At 34.0% G+C, this 21689-nt stretch overlaps 1 protein-coding gene across 16 annotated transcripts in view; it reads right to left on the bottom strand.

The window, feature by feature from the left end:
• Window positions 1-21689, bottom strand: part of Pcm1 (pericentriolar material 1) — an 87100-nt gene that overhangs the window by 21644 nt on the left and 43767 nt on the right. For 9 of the 16 annotated variants that reach the window (XM_063234620.1, XM_013151636.3, XM_063234618.1 and 6 more), the window contains 7 exons: window positions 16537-16701; window positions 14171-14227; window positions 8665-8837; window positions 8102-8233; window positions 4534-4654; window positions 2893-3051; window positions 2522-2658 (listed from right to left, as the gene is read on the bottom strand). In XM_063234620.1, the coding sequence (XP_063090690.1) occupies window positions 2522-2658; window positions 2893-3051; window positions 4534-4654; window positions 8102-8233; window positions 8665-8837; window positions 14171-14227; window positions 16537-16701 (944 nt within the window). The remainder of the gene's footprint in view (window positions 1-2521; window positions 2659-2892; window positions 3052-4533; window positions 4655-8101; window positions 8234-8664; window positions 8838-14170; window positions 14228-16536; window positions 16702-21689) is intronic. The other 7 variants (XM_013151641.3, XM_063234617.1, XM_003469150.5 and 4 more) reach the window with 2 other exon arrangements.

The raw sequence follows: 21689 nt of genomic DNA, 5'->3' as shown, positions 1-21689 counted from the left end.
ATAGGTACAAATTCTCTGTGATGAATGTGATGCATATCTAAATTGTACTTAACACAAACAATAAAAACAAGATAAAAAATTACTATTGAATCTGATCTTCATCTTTATGAGCCACTTGTTTTCAAACTGTATAGACTCTAAAGAGCTTGATTAGTTTGAAAAACAGTTGATGTTCAAAGTGTCCAATCATTTAGTAATTATCTACTGAATCTGTACTAACTGTAGGTATTGTTCTTTGCCAGTGACTACAACAGATAAACATCACTGATATCATGGAGCTGACACAGGGGGAGGGAAAAGAAAATTAAATAAGCATTATTATACAAGTTAGAAAGTGACTAGCACTACTGAGATCGAGAAAAGCTCATGCATATAATCCAGGCTATTTAGGAGACAAAGATAAGAGGATCCCAAGTTCCAAAATCTGTGCAACGTAGCAAGACCCTGCCTCAAAATAAAATTTAAAAAGGATTGGGGCTAGAGCCCTTGCCTAGCATGAGGAAATGCTAGGCTGAATACCAAAAGGAGGAGGGGAGAAGAGGGACGGAGAGGAGAGAGATGCTAATAATCTAAGAATTACTTCTAAAGAAATAAAAATGGATCCATTAGGGCCTGGGGATTTAGCTCAGCGGCATAAACGCCTGCCTTGCAAGCAGGCTGTCGCAAGTTCGATCCCCAGTACCGATAAAAAGGAAAAAGACAAAAAAAAAAAAAAAGATCTCTTTTTAGATTTAGTTAGCTCACTGAAAAATATTTGTAACAGTAAAAAAAACCCAGAATAAATGTTAAAGTTTATTGACTGGGATTTGTAAAATAATTAAAAGAAAACTATTCTACAATTATGCAACCCTCAATAGCAATCAGCAACCACTGACAGTTCTTTTTGGTCAACTGTGGAACTTCCTCTTTTATGCAGTTTGTAAATGTTAGAGCACCTGGTCCTGTGCCCCAGATCTAGGGTTCTTTCTTTCCTCATATCTAGTGCTTGGCTTTAGATGACACATGTATGCTATTCCCTTTTCTGTGTGTATCTCCAAATATATGCATTTCCATTATTATCATCCTTATCTAAGCAATACAATTTCTCTTCTGATTTCACTACATTCCTAACCCCTAATCAGTTCTTGAGTATAAATCTGATTTCTTCTTTTACTTAAAACCTAAGACTTTCCCTCCAAACTTCTAATCACAGCCTCTAATATTCTACATAATTTGGCCCCACTTCCTCTTCAACTAATCTCTCAAATTTTCTTTAATCACCCAGGTCTTTCTTCAATTCTTCAACATGGCAAGTTAATTCTTTATAGCAGTTTCTCCCTGTGTCGAATGATTTTGGCTTAAGCTGGCTCCTTATTCACATCTGTTCTTAAATATTTCCTCTCCAGATCTCAAGTTCAAGCCCTGACTGGGTAACTCAGCCACTTGGTGAGACCCTGTTACAAAAAGGCACGTGGCTGAGCATGATTCTGAGTATCACAAGAAAGAAGTACAAAAAAATAGGAAGGTAGGAAGGAAGGAAGAAGAGAAAAAGAAAGCAAGAAGGAACAAAGGAAGGATAGAAAAAAGAAAGAATGAAAGAGAAAAGGGAGGAAGGAAGGAGGAAGGAAGAAGAAAGGAAAAAAAAAAAAAGAATGAATTTAAAGTTCCCTGTTCAGAGGCTTTCCCTAATCAACCAGTCTGAAATAGGTATCATGTTAACCAATTTTACTTCTCTATGAAACATGCCTGATACATTTTTTTTCTTTTGCTTTTGCAATACTGGGGAATGAACCCAGTGCTTTCTCACATCCCAGCCTTTTTACAAAATGTTTTCCTATCTTGAGAGAATCTCACTAAATTGCCTAAGCTAAGCTTAAACAACAATCCTGCCTTCACTTTTCAGTTTGCTGAAATTACAGGTATACATACAACAGGCATCCAATATACTTCCACTTATAGTTTTATGTTTGCTAATGTTACTTGAGTCTGTATTCCTATTCTAGCACATAAACCTGTAACAGCTTATTACGGTTTGTGTCTGGGTGTGCCCCCAAAGCCTCGTGTGGCCGTGGCGGGGGCAGGCTTTTCGGGGGTGGTTGACTCTGGAGTTTGTGACTGATTCATGGTCTAATGCTGGGATTAAGAATGTGAGTGGTACATCTGCCGTAGGATGATGGGTAACCTGCACACAATGTACGGAGCAGAAAGAGACTTGCTCTCGCCACTCACTGTTTTGGTGCCTTTGGCCACCATAAACAGTTACTTCTCTGTCATGTCATTTCTTTCTTGAAGTTGACCCATTACAGACTGAAATGTCTATAAACAGTGAGCAATATAAACCTTTGCTCCTTAAACTCTGGGTATTGAGTACTTTGTCTCAGCAGTGAGAAAAGTTACTAGACAGGGTTTGACCTGTTTGCTGCAATGTTTAAAAACCTGACATGAAATAGGGATTCTATAAGGATGTATGATAATGAAGTCTTTTTGTCAAAATTAAAAAACAATACAAAAACCTTATTTATTTCAAAATGCTATTGTTCACCTTTAAGAAAGGAATAACTTCTTTCATAATTGCTTTAATTTGCCGGTCCAGCTGTTGAGTATCAATTCTAGGACATGGGACAGCAGAAATTTCACTTACAGGTTGTTGTAAACCATGATCTTCAATAATGGGAGTTTCTGTTTTTGAAGAAAAATGATATATTAGCAAAACAAAAACAAAAAAGCCTATGACATACATTTGCATTTGCACAACACTGTAATAGTTATAACATTTTATGCTAAAATAATTCAAAGGAAAATTTATGTAGTTTTATAAGCCCTAAAAAAATTAAATCACTACAATAAATCTGGTAGGGCTTTTATTTTGGATATGCAACAATGATTACTATGGCGAATCAATCCAAAACACACCTTCTAAATTATTAACTATAGTGGCGGCAGCAGCAGTATCTTCGTCCTCAACAACCCTGCAGGTGCATCTCACAGATGAATTATTTTCAGCCTCAGTCTTCATACGCTCATATTCTCTCATTCTTGCTAATGCTTGATCTAAGTGAATCACAGTATTACCTGTATTTGAAAAAGAAATACTTCTAGAATATCTAAAAGCAAAGCTTTTCATGTATTTCTTTTAAAAAGTAAAGTTTGAACACCTGGAAGGAAAACTAGCTTTAACAAGTTTAAAAATCTATACTAATAAGCCTACCATATATATTACCATATTTATGTAATACTTAAAATAAATCTGTAAGGGCCAGGGATTTAGCTCAGCAGCCTAGAGCCTGCCTGGTAAGTGCGAAGTCGTGAGTTCCATCCCTGGTACCAAAGAAAAAAACTATAAAGTAAGACTGTCATTTTCAGAGAACATAAGTTGGCTAAGATTTCATAAGCAGTTAAAATACAGGTGCAGAGATTTGCTCTATAAAGCCCATGTTTGTTTCAGTACATCACATTGTTTCATATGAACAAGAAAAAGAAAATAAATTCCAAAATGACACACAAATTATGAGGAAAACAATTCAACTTAACCTAAATAAATAAGTTAAGAAAAAGGCCTAAAACTATTAATGAGACTTCCCAATTCTATGTCCACATCATTAGTGGTGAGGTTTTTCAGAAACAAAACAAAGCCAACCCCCCCAAAAACCCCCCAAATAAAACAATAACAAAAACACCAGTAAAAGAAACAAACAAGAAGGACAACCAAAGTGGGTACCCTTGCCCAGAGTAATTTTTGTCCATAATGGGATGAGCTCAAGATAGACCTGATAGAAATGGAGTCAGAGCTTAAAAAGTGCACAATAACCAGAAGCAGCAAAAAAACTTGCATTGTTTTGATACAAAGTAGATACGTAATAATAGGGTAAGATTTGGCCTTTCCTATTTCTTGCAGTAGAAAAGTACCTCTGAAATTCTTTACATCTTATTATATAAACACTAAGATTATTTTATCCACTAAATGCCTGGGAGACAGAATGAATGTATACTTCTGACAGAGCACAGTTTAGGAAATGTATCATGTACCTACACATTTTTTTCCTTCTAATTTCATTTCCAAATCTGTAATGCAACTTTTTTCTCTCATTGAGTTCTACAACCCTCTCAGCTTTCTTTGTTTTACTACTCATGGGAAAGAAAGTGCAACGTGGCGAACTTTGGGGGTTTTACTACAGATTATTTATGCTAAAAATCTGAGTTTTGAATTAAACCATGAATCTTAAAATTTTCATGAAAACTGTGTTTGGATAAGGCCTGATTTTTTCCCCCATTAACTGAGTACCTTACAGATTACCTATCCTTAAGGGAAAGGAAATTAAAAATTTTTGAGCTCCTATTATTCATGCTGGGAATATATATACACTTTTCCACAGGATCTGCAGAGATTTGCCCACGTTCAAACAGTTAAGAGTCCTGAATTCAGACTCACTATTTTTAAGTTCATGTTCTTTGAACCATACCCTTTCTGGCTGTCTCCTTATTCATGCAACCCAAAAACTATACTGATTAACTAAATGTCATGTGCTATGATAATGAAAAACAAACTCTGCTTACCTAGATCATCTGTTGCAAAAGGCTCAAAATTTGAAGATACAGATAGGACACTAGCATTATCAGCATCATTTTCCTCACTTATTTTATGTGTTTCTCTTTCAAAATTCTTCTCAAAAGTTTCCTGATATAGTAGAATAAGCAAAAATCATTACTATTTTAAATGCTGTATAAATATTAAACAAAGAAATTATTTGCATAAAACTATGCCTGGAAGAGATATTCCATCCAAAAAAGATTGTGATACTATTCAGGGTTGAATACACTGTCCCATAGAACATTACAATATTAAGTAACCTTGCAGAATATTTGCCATGATATAAAAATACATGGCAAGTTTCCCAGCCAGCTACAGATTAATATTCTAAACTGACAAAATTAACATTCTGAATTACTTTAACATCTTCATGGACATTCCATTTCCAACTTCTAACAACTTCTTTTGATGTGAGACAGTAGTATAATATGCCTAGTACCACGTTATACTACTGTCTAATATCAAAAGAAAAAGTTTTAATCAGTTTTTAAAAAATACACTTCATTGAAATATAATTTAGAATAATGTGTTCATTTTAAATGTACAATTTGATGAGTTCTGGCAAATCTATACAGTCATGCAACCAACTTCTCTAAAGACCACGTGCATCAGCCTGGAGAGTTCCTTCACAAAAAGTCAACCTCTACTATATTCTGCTTGCATGATTTCTATCACTGTAGACCAGTTTTATTGGTTCTGAGAATGTCATACAAATGAAATCACATAGTATATTCAAAGACTAGCTTCTTTTGCTTAGTTTCTGAAACTAACCCAAGTTACTGTGTTTCAGAATTTTTTATTTTTTCTCAACAGTAGTAGATCTACCAGTCTGTTTATCCATTTATCTGTTGAGGCTTTAATTTAAGGCTCTGCTAACTAAAGATGGTATGAACACCAATATATTTCTGTGGACATTCATTTTTATTTATCTTGGTTGAATATAGTACCTAGAATAGAAACTGCTTGGTCACATGCTTGGTTTATGTTTAACTTTGTGAAAAATCTCCAAACTGATTTCCAAAGTACCTGTGCAATATTATACTCCCATGAGTTCGAACTGTTCTACCTTTTCACCAATACTTACTGTCAATCTTTTTAATTTCAATAACTTGTGAGTGTAAGCTGTTATTATCTTTTATGGTTTTAATTTGTGTACTAGCCATTTATGTATTTTCCTTCAAGATGTATCTGTTCAAACCTCCTGCCCATTTTTTACTGAACTGTCTGTCTTATAGTTGGGTTTTTAAGAATTCATGGTGTTCATGGCACTGGGATTATTTTCCCTTTACAGGCTATGACCTTTCAAAAGGAAGAAAATTTTTATTTTTATGAAGTCTATTTAATCAACTAATGCCTGTATAGGTAGTATTTTCTGTATCCTAAGAAATCATTGTTTATGTCAAGCTCAAGATGATTTTCTTCCATTTACATTTAAGAGATTGTATAGGCTTAGCTTTAAAGGATTTTAACTCATTCCAAATGAATTTTGTGTAGTATGATAGGGTGTCTCAATAATATTTTAACTGAAATATTTTATAAGTATGTATTGTTCTTCTAGCTATTGTCCCCAAGCCAACCCCTAATTCCTGCCCCATAGCGGAGCTGCAGTTCAGGGGTACTACCACTGACCACCAGCCCTCTTTTAAAGCTCTGAGTCAGTCTTAGAAAGTTGCCCAGCCAGGCCTGGAACATGGGATCCTTTTGCCTCAGACTCCACACCAGCTGGAATTACAGACACGTATCACTGCATAAGGCCTATTGATCTTTTAAGTTTCTATCACTGTAGAAAGTGCTAGTCTAGAGCTGTGATTGTTGTTCTGCTGCTATTGTTAAGTGACACTGGTAAAAAGAAAATATAATAGTGCTGAATTTAAGTTCTGGAAGGAAAAATTTAAAAAGTGATTTCACTCTTTGAAAATAACACTGAGTTATTTATGGCAAGTCCCTAAATATCAAGTAGTGTAGGATCTCTAAATTTTATTTCATTTTAAAACTGTCAAGTTAACTTTATTCTATACTATAGTATAGTTCAAGTTTAAAAATCTAATGTTAATGGTGTTGATCAATATGCTCATCTTCTAAAATAAATGAAGTAATACTGCCTGTATGAAAGTTAGAGGAAACAAGGGAAACAATGGAGTTAAGGATGTAATTACAAAAAAAAAGATGCTTCAAAAAAGACTTTTTGTCAGGTCTGGTGGATGCCTGTGATCCTTGCACTTGGAAGGGTGGTGTAGGAGGGGTACTGTGAGTTTGAGCCAGCCTGGGCTACATAGCAAGTTCGACACAGGCTTGAACTACATGTAAGACAATGCCTTAAAAACAGTTTTTTTCTTTCTCTCACAATTATTTATTGCCCAAGGGATTCTAATGTAACCTAGTATCAATGGCTGGATCAGTTTTTGTTTCCCATGAAGAACAGTGTTGCGCACAATTTTTAGTTGTTAATTATAATAATCATCCATTAGTAATTAGAAAGTAGCAGGTACTTTCTAATTACTATTTGACATTGCCAAGTCAATTTAAATCATATTATTTTCAAATACAGGTTTGAATTCATAGGGATATAGGATCTGGAGCCTGGTAGAGAAACATTTTAAGCAGAAAAAAAGTGAGTTGAGGGAAAAGTTTTCAACATGAGTTTAAACACAAAAATTCAGAAAAATCCTCAATAGTTCTAAGAAAATTACAACTTTATGAAAAACAACAAAATAATCTTGTGAAAATATACCATCTTTTCAGAAAACATTTTGGGTATTTCAACAATGGTCAGAAACACAACACGATAACAACTTTCTACCTACAACAGATTTGCCAGTTATGCATAAGGATCTCATGTGCTATAGCAATCATTTAAAAATGACTGTATGTATTATCCAAGGACCACTATTGAATATTTTATAACCGAATCTAGGTCTCTACACCTTCAAATAGGTTATTCCTCAAATATCTCAGTATTCTAGCAGTTTCTCATTCAGTCATTTCATCAACTATGTGCTAGGTAACATTTGGAGGACAAAGTTACCAGTATAAGTTACATTATTCTCCCCTCAGCACTCTTTTCCAAATGGAAAATTTTAATGAAAATTTCTCAAAGTAGACTACATTAAGTTAACTTCTTTCCCAGTTAATTTTCTTTTGTCCAGGTTTCTTTTTTACCCAAAGATCTAATTTATCTTGTATTTATTTACTCAAGGAATCTGACTGTGATCTGAGTGCTGCAGTATATAGTTTTGAAGAAACGTACCACACACTTAAAACATTTATGTTAAGAGTCAGCCATTATGTTGGACGCTGGAGATATAAATTTGGCTGTTTTAGACCTTACACTCCATTACTGACGGAATTTTTGTTGTTTGCTAGCATATTTTGATTCTGCTCTATATTTCACATTCCAAATAAAGTAATGCATCACACCTATCCATTTTTAAAGCTAAAAATAAACTAGGTGTATTCAAAATTTGGCAACAACCTATTTAAGTTTTACAGAACAGTGAAGTTAGGTCTACATTTCACTTATCAGTATCATCTTACATCATCAGTAGTAGCAAGGCTTTCACTGGGAGTAAGTTCTGAGTTTGACGCTATCCAAGTGCCAGAGTTTACTGACTTTACATTTTCTCCTTCTTTTTCATGGCTTTCAGAAATATGTCTGGATACTATGTCCTGAATAAGAAAATAAGACATTTATGTGAAACACATGTTTAAACCCAAACTGACATTATAAATAAAAGCAAATGAAAGAATACGGTGCTTTTCATGGGTTAAGAGTGAGGAGGAAAGAACATTAGAAATGAAATAGAAAAACTGCTCATGAAGATTATTCAAAAGCTACTTAAGCTATGTAAAAGTTTTACAGGAGCCAGGGATTTATACCTGTGGTATAAACACCTGGCTGGCAAGTACAAGATTATGAATTTGATCTCTGGTACAAAAAAAAAAAAAAAAAAAAGTTTTACAAAAAAAAATCAAGAAAGACAGTAAACAAATTAAAACAAGGATAGAACAAGGATATATACTTGTCTAAGAAAACAGTCAGATATATCACAAAGTAAAGTAGTAATAGGGCAAGATAAAGAATGTTAGGCACCAGATACCTGCAATGCATATAAAGCTCTCTGTCTCAAATAGTCAGTATTAAGCAGCTGAAGCTCATGGAAGAGTTCAATAAGGAAATGTGGGCGAGATTCATTCTGAGAAATTAACGTAGCTACTTCAGAATAGATAGTATCCCGCAGAGCTTCAAACATAGAAAAATCACTCCCAGTTTCTGGAAAATATAAAAAAAAAAAATCAGAAAGTTAATATTGATAAATACCTTCATGACAATTTCTATTAATTAGCATCATTACTTGAAGCCTTAAAATACTTAAAATCAGAGACTAATTCTATTTTAGGGATCTTAAGGTAGAAAAAGGATTACCATTACCAAATTAAAAATATCTTAAAATATCAAAATAAAAAAGTACTTAATTCATGAATACTGACCACTACTTAGAATATTCTGATTCCTCAATTTAAAAAAAAATGGAAAAACTTTATACACTTCATGGAAACAATCACTGAAAGTCTTCAAAATATTTTAGAAATGAAAATCTTCAAAATAAGAAGACTGAATGAAATAAGCCAAGTGAAAATAAGTTTCCTTTTATAATTCTAAAACAAACTTTGTAACAGAAAAGAAAATCTTTTATTAATGTTGAAAACAAAATGACTACTGCTAATGAAAGCTATTATTGTATTTTAAAAAGTCTATCTAATTAGATCTATTAATTTCCAAATCCTGTCTACAATTCAGAAATAATTTAGTAAGAACTGAATTGGTAATTGTAATATAAGATGTCAATTCACCAGTGTTATTTACGATCAGTATACTGTAAAGTGGAGCAGTGACCCAACTGAAGTCTTCAGTGGCATACAAGGGAAATCTCAGCATCACTTATTATTTAGCTGCAATTTTCTGTAAGTATCTGTTGGTAATACACAATTTCTACTTTAACATGTATGCAGCTATGATTTATGGCTGAATTCTACAAGAAATTCAAGAGAATACCTAAAGCTAATACTTCTCAAACTCTAATGAAATTTAAAGGGAACTAATACCCCCAAACGCATTCCTAGAAGCAAGCAATGCCTTGATAAAGAAAATCAGGATAGTCTTTATCTCAATCTGATAAAAGCCATCAATGATAAGCCAACAGCCAACATCATATTAAATGGAAAAAAATTAAAAGCTTGCACTCTAAAATCAGTAACAAGACAAGGGTGTCCACTGTATCACTCTTATTCAATATAGTTCCAGAAACACTAACCAGAGCAATTAGGCAAGAGAAAGAAATAATAGAAAAGAAAAAAGTTAAATCATCATTATTTGTGGATGACATAATTCTATTAGAAGACCCCAAAAACTCCACCAGGACTTCTAGATTTAATAATGAAATTCAGTTACAGAGTTGGATACAAAGTTAACATTCTAAAGTCAATACCCCTCCTACGCATGGAGAGAAAAATTAGGGAAACAACTACCTTCACAATAGTTGCCATAAAAATGAAACACCTAGTAAACAATGAAGAAAGTAAAAGACTTTGAAAACTACAGTACCAAAAACTACACTGAAAATTACAGTATTCTGAAAAAATATTGAAGGGATATCAGAAAATGGAAAGATATTCTTTGTTCTTGGGTATCCTAACCAATATAGTGAAAATGGCTGTACTTCCAAAATTGTTATACAGATTTAGTGCAATCCCAATCAAAATTCCAATAATATATCTCACAGAATTAAAGAAAACAATCCTAAAATTCATTTGGGACCAAAAGACACCTACAGTAGCAAAAGCAATTATGGGCAACAGAGGCAAGGCAGGGCATCACAATCCCTATCTTGAACCTAAATTACAAAGCTATTGTGCCAAAAAAAAAACAAAAAAAAAACAAAAAACACCAGACCCAAGGATCAATGGAACAGATTAGAAGATGCAGAAACAACTTCAGATATGCCCAGCCAAACATATCTTGACAAAAGGGCCAAACGCATTCACTGAAAGAAAGCCTCTTAGTGGCACATGCCTGTAATCCTAGCACTCAGGAAGCCAAGGCAGGAGAATTGTTGTTTTGAGTTTGAGACCAGCCTGCTACAAAGTGAGTTCAAGGCCAGCCTGAATTACATAATAAGACCCTATCTCAAAAAGACAAAAAAAAAAAAAAAAAGGAAAGAAAGAAAGAAAGAAAAAAAAAAAGATAGCCACTTGAATAAATGGTGCTGGAAAATCTGAGAACCATGTCTATCACCATGCATTAAATTAAAATCAAAAATGGATCAAAGATCTAAATATGCAAACAAAAACACTGGAAGGGAAAATAGGTAGAATTCGTGAAGATGTAAGTGTAGGCAAAGATTTTATGAACAAAATCTCAATCATACTGGAAATATTACAAAGAATCCACCAACAACTTGGATCACATTAAAAAGCTTTTGCACAGCAAAAGAAACTACCAACAGAGTGAAAGAACAACCCACACTGTGAAAATAATTTCGCCAACTGCTCCTCATTAAAAAGACTAATATCTAGAACATACAAAGATTTGAAAAAGAATCAAACCTACCCCCAAATTTAAAGACCCACTCCAAAAACACACTCAGTACAGCTCAGTGTGTACTGAGATGAGTACACACTTCTCAGATGTAGTACAAACAACAAATAAACATACAAAAAAAATGTTCAACATCACAGTCATTCAGAAATGCACACGAAAACAATGCTGAGATGCCATCTCAACCCAAGAAGAATGGTCATTACCAAGAAATCAATGAATAACAAATGCTGGAGGAGACGTGGGGAATAAAAGGTCCTTCTCCACTGGTGGTGGGAATGTAGACTAAGGCAACTCACTGTGGAAATCACGGTGGAGATTCCTCAAAAAACTAAAAGTGGAAGTCCCATTTGAAACTACTCGCCTTCTTGGTATCTTCTTGAAGAATTAAAAGCATCATAGCACACTATATACATGCACCCATGTTTACAGCAGCACAGTTTGTAATAGCTAAGTCTTACAAACAATCCAAATGCCAAACAACCAATGAGTGGACAAAAAGATGTATGTATTTTTTTTAATACAATGGAGAACTACTTAGCCACAAAGGAGAAACCTGAGACATTTATAGCTAAATGGATGGACCTTAAAACTATACTCTTCAGTGAAATAAATCAGACACGTGCAAATATTGCATTGTCTCTGTGGTGTGAGAAGTAAAGTGCAAATAGGAACTCAAATGTATAAAAGAAATTGTGAAATAGGAAAAACTGTTGAACAGAAAAGGGAAATGGGGGGGATGAGAAAAGAATAAAATGGAAATTAAGCTTTGTAAATAAGGGGAAGAGAGGTTAACGGAGGAAAAGGGAATGAGAAAAAACAGGAACGAAGATATATTATGTTTAGGTACAAATTCCCCATAATGAGTGTGACCATTATGTATATCTAAATTATACCAGTAAACTTTAAATAATGCATAGTTATATTCATAAAGAGCATAAATGTTCCTATTTTGAGTTCCCTCTGAAAAACTATCCCTCTAAATAGTTCTCTCACAGCCATCGAATTCTCTAAGCTTACTACAGCAATAGGAGAATCAAGTAGCTAAATCCTTGAGTTCTACCAAAATCAGTGGTAAATTTCTAAGAAATTATTATAAAACCTGAGTGTTTTAATACTTTCAAGAAGTGCATGAAGTAGCTGGGATTGGTGGTGCATGACTGTAATCCCAGCACATAAGAGGCTGAGGCAGGGGATAAGTTCAAGACCAGCCTAGGGTACAAAGTGAGTTCCAGGCCAGTCTGAACGTCACAGTGAAATTCTAGCTCAAAAAGACCAAAAAAAAGAAAAAAGTTCGTAAGATTAAACACATCTCTGCAATAGATAAAAGACAATACAGAACATAAAAATAGTATGCTGCTGTACTGAAAAAATTTCACCAATTAGCTGTTCAGTATCTTCAGGTCTTGATTTCATAAGCATACAGTAGTAATTAAAAACATGCAACTTTCCTATCTTGCCTCAGACATTTATGAGTATACAATGAAATAATATACAAAAGTATAATAGCTTTCAAGAGTTCAAATCTGGTAAGTTATTACAAAAGTGACAATTACTCTAAGCAGGAATGAAAACTGTTTCTGTAAGACCTGTTGGATGGAGAATGAGCTTAGTGACAGAGTACTTGTCTAGCATGCTTGAGGCCCTGGCTTCAATTTCCAGCAAAGCGGCGGAAAGCACAAGAGAGGGAAAGTGAGTAAGAGGAAAAGAAAAAACAAAGCTCTACTTAAAGTAAAAAGCCCAGGTCAAAGGGTATGATGTGATACATAAACTTTCAGTTTATATTTCAAAATTTGAGATGACCATGGCTCATGCCTGTAATCCCAGCAGCTGGGAGGCAGACGCAGGAGGATGGCAGTAAATTCAAGGACAGTGTAGGCTACACAGTGAGTTCGAGGCCAGCCTAAAGTACACAGCAAGACCCTCTATCACAAAAAAGAAAAAAAAGAAACTTCAAACTTTAACAACATAAACTATCACTACACTAAAAACTAAATTATTCCTAATACAAATTATGCCTATCACATTTTATCCTCCTTTTCCATTACAAGATAAGTTAATACCAGTTTCTCCTCTTGAACTAAAAATAATTACCTTTTGCTATAAAAAGCCTCTAATCTCAAATGGATTTCCCTCATCATATTTTGTTATTTCTTATTTTCTTTGGAATTATCACCAATGTATTTCGTTTTATCCACAGAAGTTCTTATTTTACTTTTAGAGTGCCCTAAAGTTTTAAACAAGTATTTGCTTTTCACTTACTATTGTTACAAGAGGAGTTATAAAATATTTCTAGTTCTAAAACACAAAATCATATTTAATAAAACTACATAGTTTGGAGACAAAAATAGCTTTTCTTTTTCTTTGTGCAGCACTAGTGGTTGAACCTAGCATCCTGTACTTGTATATCTTCAAACTTTTAAAGAGACGGAGTCTCTTTAAAGTCACAAATTACCCAAGATGGGATGGAACTTGCAATTCTGCCTCAGCCTTCTACAGAATGACACTATAGGTGTGTGTCATACACAGTTATCAAAATAATAGTTTTGAATCTTTCTGATTTTTCCATGATCTTTATTTATAGTAGTCCCTGTATGCTATTTGTTTTTGCTTAATGGTTTATTTTTCATAGATGTTGACTGGTAATGAAAAACAATTATAAAAACATTTGTATTTGTTTCTAAAATACTGATTTTTTATTTTTATAAAATATGAGTGTTTTAAAATGTTTAGGAAACATCAAATACACAACTTCCAGATACTAAATGCTAAAGTTCCTATTACCATCACAAATATGTTGGGTTACGTTTATACACTAACAGCAAACAAAAAAAGCAGTCGATTTTTACTAAATAAGAATTATAAATGAAAGGCTACACAATTTTATTAACTTCTTCATCTTGATAATATCACATAACACATAAATCTTAAAATCAGAACCATATAATTTAGGATCTTAGAACCAATGGGGGGGGCCCACAAGCTGACAAAACTATGCAGATTATTACCTGGTGCTTCATTGCATGCATTTCTGTTAGACTGGTGTAGTATTCTCCTAGCATGTGCTGTAGGAAAGGGCAGACAGAAGGATGAACATAAAAGGTGTACTGAATAGTAAAGACAGGGTCTTTAATATGAGTAAGTGAATGTAAAAAAGGAATACGCAAATTTTAAAGAAACTGTTTGCCCGAAGTAAAATATTATCACAAGTTATATAGTTTATATTCTATTTAAAAATAATCTCATTTTGAGATCTCAAAAGGTTTGCTAGAAATCTTACTGTGACTGATAATGATTATCATAATGAACTTTTACTAGTTTTTTGAAATATATAGCAAAGTAAATCACTTACGGCTGCTCCAGTGACAGAAGAGCACTGTTCAGTTTAATACTAGCAATAATGTTACACTCTAATAAGAACAAGAATTAGTATATGGTTTAAAGAATTTTACAGAATGGCTAAACATTCTAACATACCATGACTATCAATTATTTATGTAATGATACTCAAGTCTTTAAAATCCAGTGCCCTTGCTCAACTGTTTATGAAGATATCAGTGTTTGGTAAAGACAATAAAGAGATAAAAAGTACAAAATTTTGCTAAAAATCTGGATCCAAGACAATAGAACTCTTATTTTTGCCCAAAGAATCCTAGATTTAACAGTTTAAACTTCCCCCAGAAGTGGCATATGTCTACAGTTGTAGCACTCTGGGAAGCTAACACAGAGGCTTGCTAAGTTCTAGCCCAGAATGGGCAATTTAGTGAGACCCTATCTCCAATTAATCAATATAGGTTCTACCGACCTAACTAAGTACAAAGGCCCTGGATTTGATCCCAGTGATACGCATACACATATACACACGAGTTCAAAATTCAGGGCTACTATTTCCTAGCAATATGAATTTGAGGAAATCATTTTAAAATACCAACCAGTGTGATTTCAAAATACAAGTAAGTGTGATATTTCTGTTCTGACTATAACAGTAGTAAGTACTCAAAAAATTTAGAAAACATAGATGAGCTTTAAAATGATAAAACTATGATTAAATTATTAGTGTATTTTTTTCTGGATTTTTCTTTTCATTTACTGTTTTGTTTATGAGAATCATACTGTTCCAACAATACTAAATTCTGACTTCTTTCCCTTAGGACAAGTTCCAGCAATAATTACTAGCTTAAAGCAATGATTTCTGAAGCTATCCCAGAAAGTTGTACCAATTTACACTGATAGTACTTTACAAGGGCTGGGGGAAAAATGAAGGTACTCTCTTTGACTATGATTCTTTCTCTGGAAATGTAAATAAAACTAATCTCTGACTATGATTCTTCCTCTGAAAATAGAAATAAAATCAACTCACATTATGAGGCTAAAATGAGGCATGTATATAACTCCCTTAATAATAAATTAAAATACATTAATTTTGAAAAAATAATCACAATGTTTTCATTTTCCCTAAGCGTCTTATCAATGAGACTGTCTCTATTGTTACTGATTTCTTCTTATTTCCTTGAGATTTCTTTATAAACTAGGAAATTAGTACCTATTTATACTAAAGTAATGACAAATAAGACTGCATTGAGTCAATAAACAACAAGAGCTCACCAGATATCAGGTATTATTACTAACAAGATAGAAATATGAAAGGATAGTATCAGTTGCCAAGGGACTCAAAAGGGTAACACAGATACTCAAGTAAATACTATATAATGTGATGCAGGCAAGAAGTAGGTATATATAGGCTCCAACATAAACAAAAAGGAAAAAAGGATAGCTATTCTAGTTTGGACTCAAAATTTCAAGGTTTCAGAACTAAAGTTTTATGTAAGTAGCTGTAAAAAGGGCAAAAAAGGATTTTAGACAGAAAGACAATTGGTAAGGTGAAAAATAATACGACTTCTACTGGAAAACTTCAGTGCCACTGAAAGAATAAGGTAGAGTAGTGAGAAGCCTGGAGAGCCAAGAAGGTAGCAAGTCCCCAAGGCCATGTGTGCTAAATCAAGGAATTTACATTTTACCCTATAGGAATGGTAAAGCTGAAAATTCAGGCAGGGGTATAATCAGATTTCATATCAAATTCTTATTAGGTAAGATTCTCAGAATTTAAATTAGGAGTTACATATTAATGTCAACTGTTATTTGTTTCTTTAGAAATAATTTTAGTAAAATATGTCAAAAACTAGTATCACAAGAAAAAGTAGTTCCAGTTTATATTTTTTGATGCCAAGGAATGTGTACCATAGAACAAATAATCTGTACTCTAGAACCTCATAGATTACATGACAGAAGTGTGTTGACTCAGTTTTAAAAATTGCTTTAATACAGTTTTTTAAATCTAAAAAAACTCTTTAAATTAAAAAAAGAAAGAACATACCTGAAGATAGTTCTGTAGACCTACTATATTTTATTATTTTTTCCAGCTGCTCATGATTCTTTCTGCTGAATACTTTTGCTTGAACAGGCTCTTCAGTCTGGGCTGAATGTCTGTTCCTACTTTTGCAAGGTTCACATGTGCTAGACATACTGGCACTTTCATACCCTTGAGTAAAAAAAGTGACAACTGTTATCAGTTGTTACTAACTCAAAATGAAAGGGAAATTGATATCCATAGTGAAATAGTACAAACAACTCACTTTAGAATGCTATGAAGGCCTGGTATAAATAGAAAATAAAATAGTAAACTGCATGTCATGGAGACATGTTTGCAATAACTCTGGAGGCACATATATTCTATCACTCTACTACCTTGGTAAGTATTTAACAGGCTCCAATTTAACAATTTTTCAGTATTAGCAAACAAGAGAAAAATCCCATCTAATCTGTAAATATCCATAATAAAGAGTAATGGGCATTAATCAAATACATCTGGCTTTACTAAACCTTTTGTGTGACATAATTTGGTTTAAAAGGTCTTATTCACCCATACATGTATTCTAACAAATTGTCCCTCTAAATTTTTTTCACCTGTGAAATTTATTTTCCTATACTGGAGTTCAACTCTTTTTGTTCTACATGGATAGCTGGTATTATGGCTTATAGTTAAATGTTCCCCCAAAGCCTTGTGCCATCATAGGTGAGCTTTTTTAACATAGGTGGCTGGATCTACAGTGTGTGATGCTGTGGTAAGCGTAGTGATTACTAAATTAGTCCCCTGATTGTGTAGCACAGTTTGAGATGCGGATAATGGGAAGGCCCACTCTGGCTGCAAGTCCCACCTGCCCTAAGGACACACGGCCTGGATAAAATGTAAGCAAGAGAATGAGAGCTGCTACTACTTGCTACTTCACTGCTTTGCTGCCCTGAGGTCTTCTACCCAATACAACTGTTTCTGCTCTATGAAGCCCTCTGCCCTACCACTTGGCTTGGAGCCAGCGATGGACTGAAACCTCTACAAACTGTAAGCCAAATAAACCTTTTCTCCTTTAACTTTGGGTGTCAACTACTTTGTTTCAGCAATGAGAAAAGTAAGACAGCATCTATCAACTTCCCATAGCATTAAAATGTATACTGGTTAATATATTAAATCCTCATATTTACTGGGTTTTGGTTTTGGACATTCTACATTCTAACTGTTCAACTTATCTTTTCCAAAAACAGAACAAAAATAAAGACCTCCATACTTATCTATTCCAGAGCCAGTTTCATTTAGCTAATGAAGTCATGCAGTATACTTTATCATCTGTTAAGGAAAGTCCTACCTAGCTTCTGTTTCTTGAGTATTCTTAGATGCTTATCTTTATAAGCTTTGATAATTTCTTTTTAATTTCAAAAACAATCAGAATGCCACCAGGCCTGTAATATAGCTCAATGACACAGCACCTGCTTGGTAAGCAGGTCCTGGCATTTGATTCCCAGTACAAAAAAAAAAAAAAAAAAAAAAAAAAAAGCCATCAAATTAAAGATATTTAGAGGACTGTTACTTTATAATTTTATCCATTTCCATTTTAGAACATAGCTATGTTCTCACTTTTGTTCAATCATTTTTCATTTTCAAAAAATATTTTCATGCTTTTTTAAACCAAATATTTGCCATGTTAATACAGAGAAATATTCATACACTTAACCTGCCACTTTTAACGGTTCACTTAACTCTAGTATTTATTTTTCAGTGTTTCTTGGACTCTAAATACATAAAAATATCAACCCCAATTAACTAATTTCTGATCATAATACTTTCTAAACAATGTTAAAAAATAGTGGTACAGAGGGTAACCCTTAGTTTCCAATTTTGATAGAAATGCCTTTGGAGTACCTCAATTTCAGTGATACTTGATTTGTTTTAGATAAGTATTATATTTAAATGACTTTTTTCTTTTTGAAATAGGGTGTTTCTACATAGTCTAGAATTGCCTTGAACTTGTGATCTTTCTGCCTCTGTCTCTCAAGTGCTGTGATTACAGGCATGGACCACTATATGCAGCTTAAATAACTGCTTTCTTATATCTGTTTTATTTAGAATTTTTACTAGGGACCACCAAATTTTATCCAATCTATTACTATAACTTTAATCATTTTAATTTGATATAATAAATTATGTTCACAAATTTCCTAGTAAGGAAACATGACATTTCTGAAACTAAGAGTTTCCAGAAACTAAGTGTCCAGTATTCCTTTAATACAATGTATCTGTGAGATTGGTCTACTGTTCTCTTTACTAAAACATTACCTCTCCTCTTTAACTTTCCTACATAAAGTAACTATTCAGTGTAAATTGTTTTCTATGGCTTTTCTCAGATCAAAACAAAATTTTTCTTCCTGGCAGGTAAAGAAAAGGTCTCTTGGCTAAGTACAGAATTTTTGAGCTGTAATTCTTTTGACTGCATCTAAGTGATTTTGCTTTCTTCTACTTCGTTGTACTTGTATAAAATATTATCTAATGTCAGTTTAGTGTGATTTTATTTTTTTTGGTATGCAATTTGTTCTTTTACGCATTTAATTACTGATTCTCCACCTGTTCTTTTTCTCCTTCTTTCCTTGTATATTAGATCTCTTAAGCTTCTAATTCTTTCCTCTTGATTTTATCTTAGGATTTTTTGTTCTGTATAATAATACTCCCCTGTGATTTTCTAGTAAAATTTGGGATTTAGTAGAACCCATCTTCTTTTCAAATAACGTAAACACTGGGTTTCTGTGTGTGTGTGTTTTAGTTTTAAAACAAGTTCTATCTACTTCTTTCAGTAATTCTTTCACTAGCTTTTGCCTGTTTTAGTTGTCTGCAACTGTTTTCTCTCTGGTTGTTAGTAGTTTTCTCTTATATGCACTTTTATATTTACTAACTTAGTCATGACTCTTAGCTACCCTCAAGACTATACCCAAATGTTGTATATTTAATGGTGGCATACTCAAAAGTGCAGGGTAGGCTCTTCCATGTGGTGAGGCAACACTCCGGCTAGCAAGTTGTCAGTGTACTATCAAGACAGTAACTTTCTTTATGCCTTAGTGTTCTTGGTTGGAAAGGTTAATGCCAGACTGGAGAGGATTTCAATATAGCCATTCAGTAAGTACATCTCATCCCATTACGAGCTTATGCAGCAAAAGATTGCACTCTCAGAGCTCAGAAGATGGGCAGAGTGAGGAGGTATACTGCACTACTCTAACACAGTCTTATCCCCTGGAGCTCTGATCTTGCTACAGATTTCACCAAAGAGCCAGCAAAAACTAAAGTTTTATTCCTTATGTTTCTAATCATCACAGCTGCTCTGACAGCAAATAAATTCCTAAGACACTGTGTGGTCTCCAAGATATCTTGTCTAGATTCAACATTCCCTTTTTATTTTTAAGGTAATCATTCAAAGCCATTCAAGGATTTCATTATCTCAAATTTACTTTCCTGATTTGGTCGCTGGTCTCTTGGGCTGAAGTCTAGCCACTCCCTTCCACTGCAAGAAACTTATTGGGAAAAGAACCTTCTTGATTATGACAATCACATATAAAAGGTCCAAAAATAAAGGTTACAACTGCTGAAATTATGTTAAATGACATAACCAAAATAGTGCCATTAAATTAACAGTATACAATGTACTGAAGAAAAACATTTAAGTATGTCATTCTAACACGAACGTATATATAAATGAAATTGTTTCTGATGATTACTGAATCACATATAAAGTACTGAATGATTTCAACCAAAGTTAAAATACAGTTTATATGGCGTATACAAAATTCTATGTAGAGAGACCCAGTAGGCACCATAAAAAGCTGTATAACTAAAACTGTGAAAAGCAGAGCTATATGGTGCTATGAGAAGGGGCGAGACTATGGTTTTGTATACAAGTTTCAAGCTTAACACATCAAGGACTAGTTCTTCAAAGTTAAGGAAGTAATATATGACTAACTTGTATCTCTCTGACGCAGTTTAATAACTAGCATCCAGAGAAAGTAGTAAAATTAATGAAAGTTAACACTTCAAGGTAACATTGACTAGGCCAGCTGGTATAACAGCAACAGAATAATACATGATGTTCATTACTTTAAGGCTGTCTTTTCTATTATACTTCATCACTTTTCCTTATCTCCATTCTGTCCTTTTTAGCACGAGTAGCTAATATACAAGGAAATAACTAATACTTCCTCTTGCGCCTCAATTGAAGAGAAACGGCAGTCACAGCATCCTAGAAGACCTCACACATGGTCAAAGAGATCAGAGGTTAAGGACTGACCCATCGCTTGAATGTCAGTCTTGGCAGAAGACCTACGACCCGCCTGAACATAAGGCTGTTTTGCAGCCATTTTCCATGGCTTCCCTTTCCCTGGGAGGCTACCAAGAGATAATCTCTCATCTTCTCTAGGTTGTGAGGAAACATGACATCGTATGTCTCATTTCTGGGCAGGCATCTGAAGAATGTAATAGCTTAGCTGCAGTTTACCTGATACCTCAGTAACAGAACATCCCATCACTCGTTCTGCAACTGTCACCTAGCTCTTTATGTCAGTGTTGCTCTCTTCAAGTGAGATAAGGGAAACAGACTTCGCTCCTTCAGCTGCTATTTCTCTGCCTATTTGAGTAATATACTGGATTTTAAAAGCATTTTTTCCTACCTTGTTTTTTTCTTTCTTAACCAGCTAAAACCTGTCAGGCTTCTTCCTGCCTACTGTTTTCTAGTTATATCATGTCAGAATTTATTAGTGAGTACCAGGAGAGAGAAGGACAAATGAAACATTCAAGAACAGTTAGAAATCAGAAGCCGAGTATGGTAGTACATGCTTGCAATCCAGCACTCAGGAGGTTGAGGCAGGAGGATTGCTGCAAGTTTGAGGCCAGCCTGGGCTACATAGTGAACTTGTAGGCAACCTGAACTATACAACAAGACCCTGTCTCAAAACACATATACACATACACACACACACAAAATCAGTAAGTCAGAAACTCAGTACATTAACAAATCTGTCCAATTTTCCAAGAAAGTAATACCTAGACTATGCTAGTCTTTTGGGACATTATAACTGGCTGTCATATAGTTTATTGCTAAGACAGCAATTTAAGTACCACTGCTGGTCTACGTGTCACATCCTTTTCTCTTCCCCAAT

Source organism: Cavia porcellus, unplaced genomic scaffold, assembly GCF_034190915.1.
Source record: "Cavia porcellus strain 051 isolate PalLab524CR breed Dunkin Hartley unplaced genomic scaffold, mCavPor4.1 scaffold_24, whole genome shotgun sequence".
NCBI lineage: Eukaryota > Metazoa > Chordata > Mammalia > Rodentia > Caviidae > Cavia > Cavia porcellus.
Note: the sequence above shows the minus strand (reverse complement) of the source record. Positions and strands in the feature narration are given on the sequence as shown.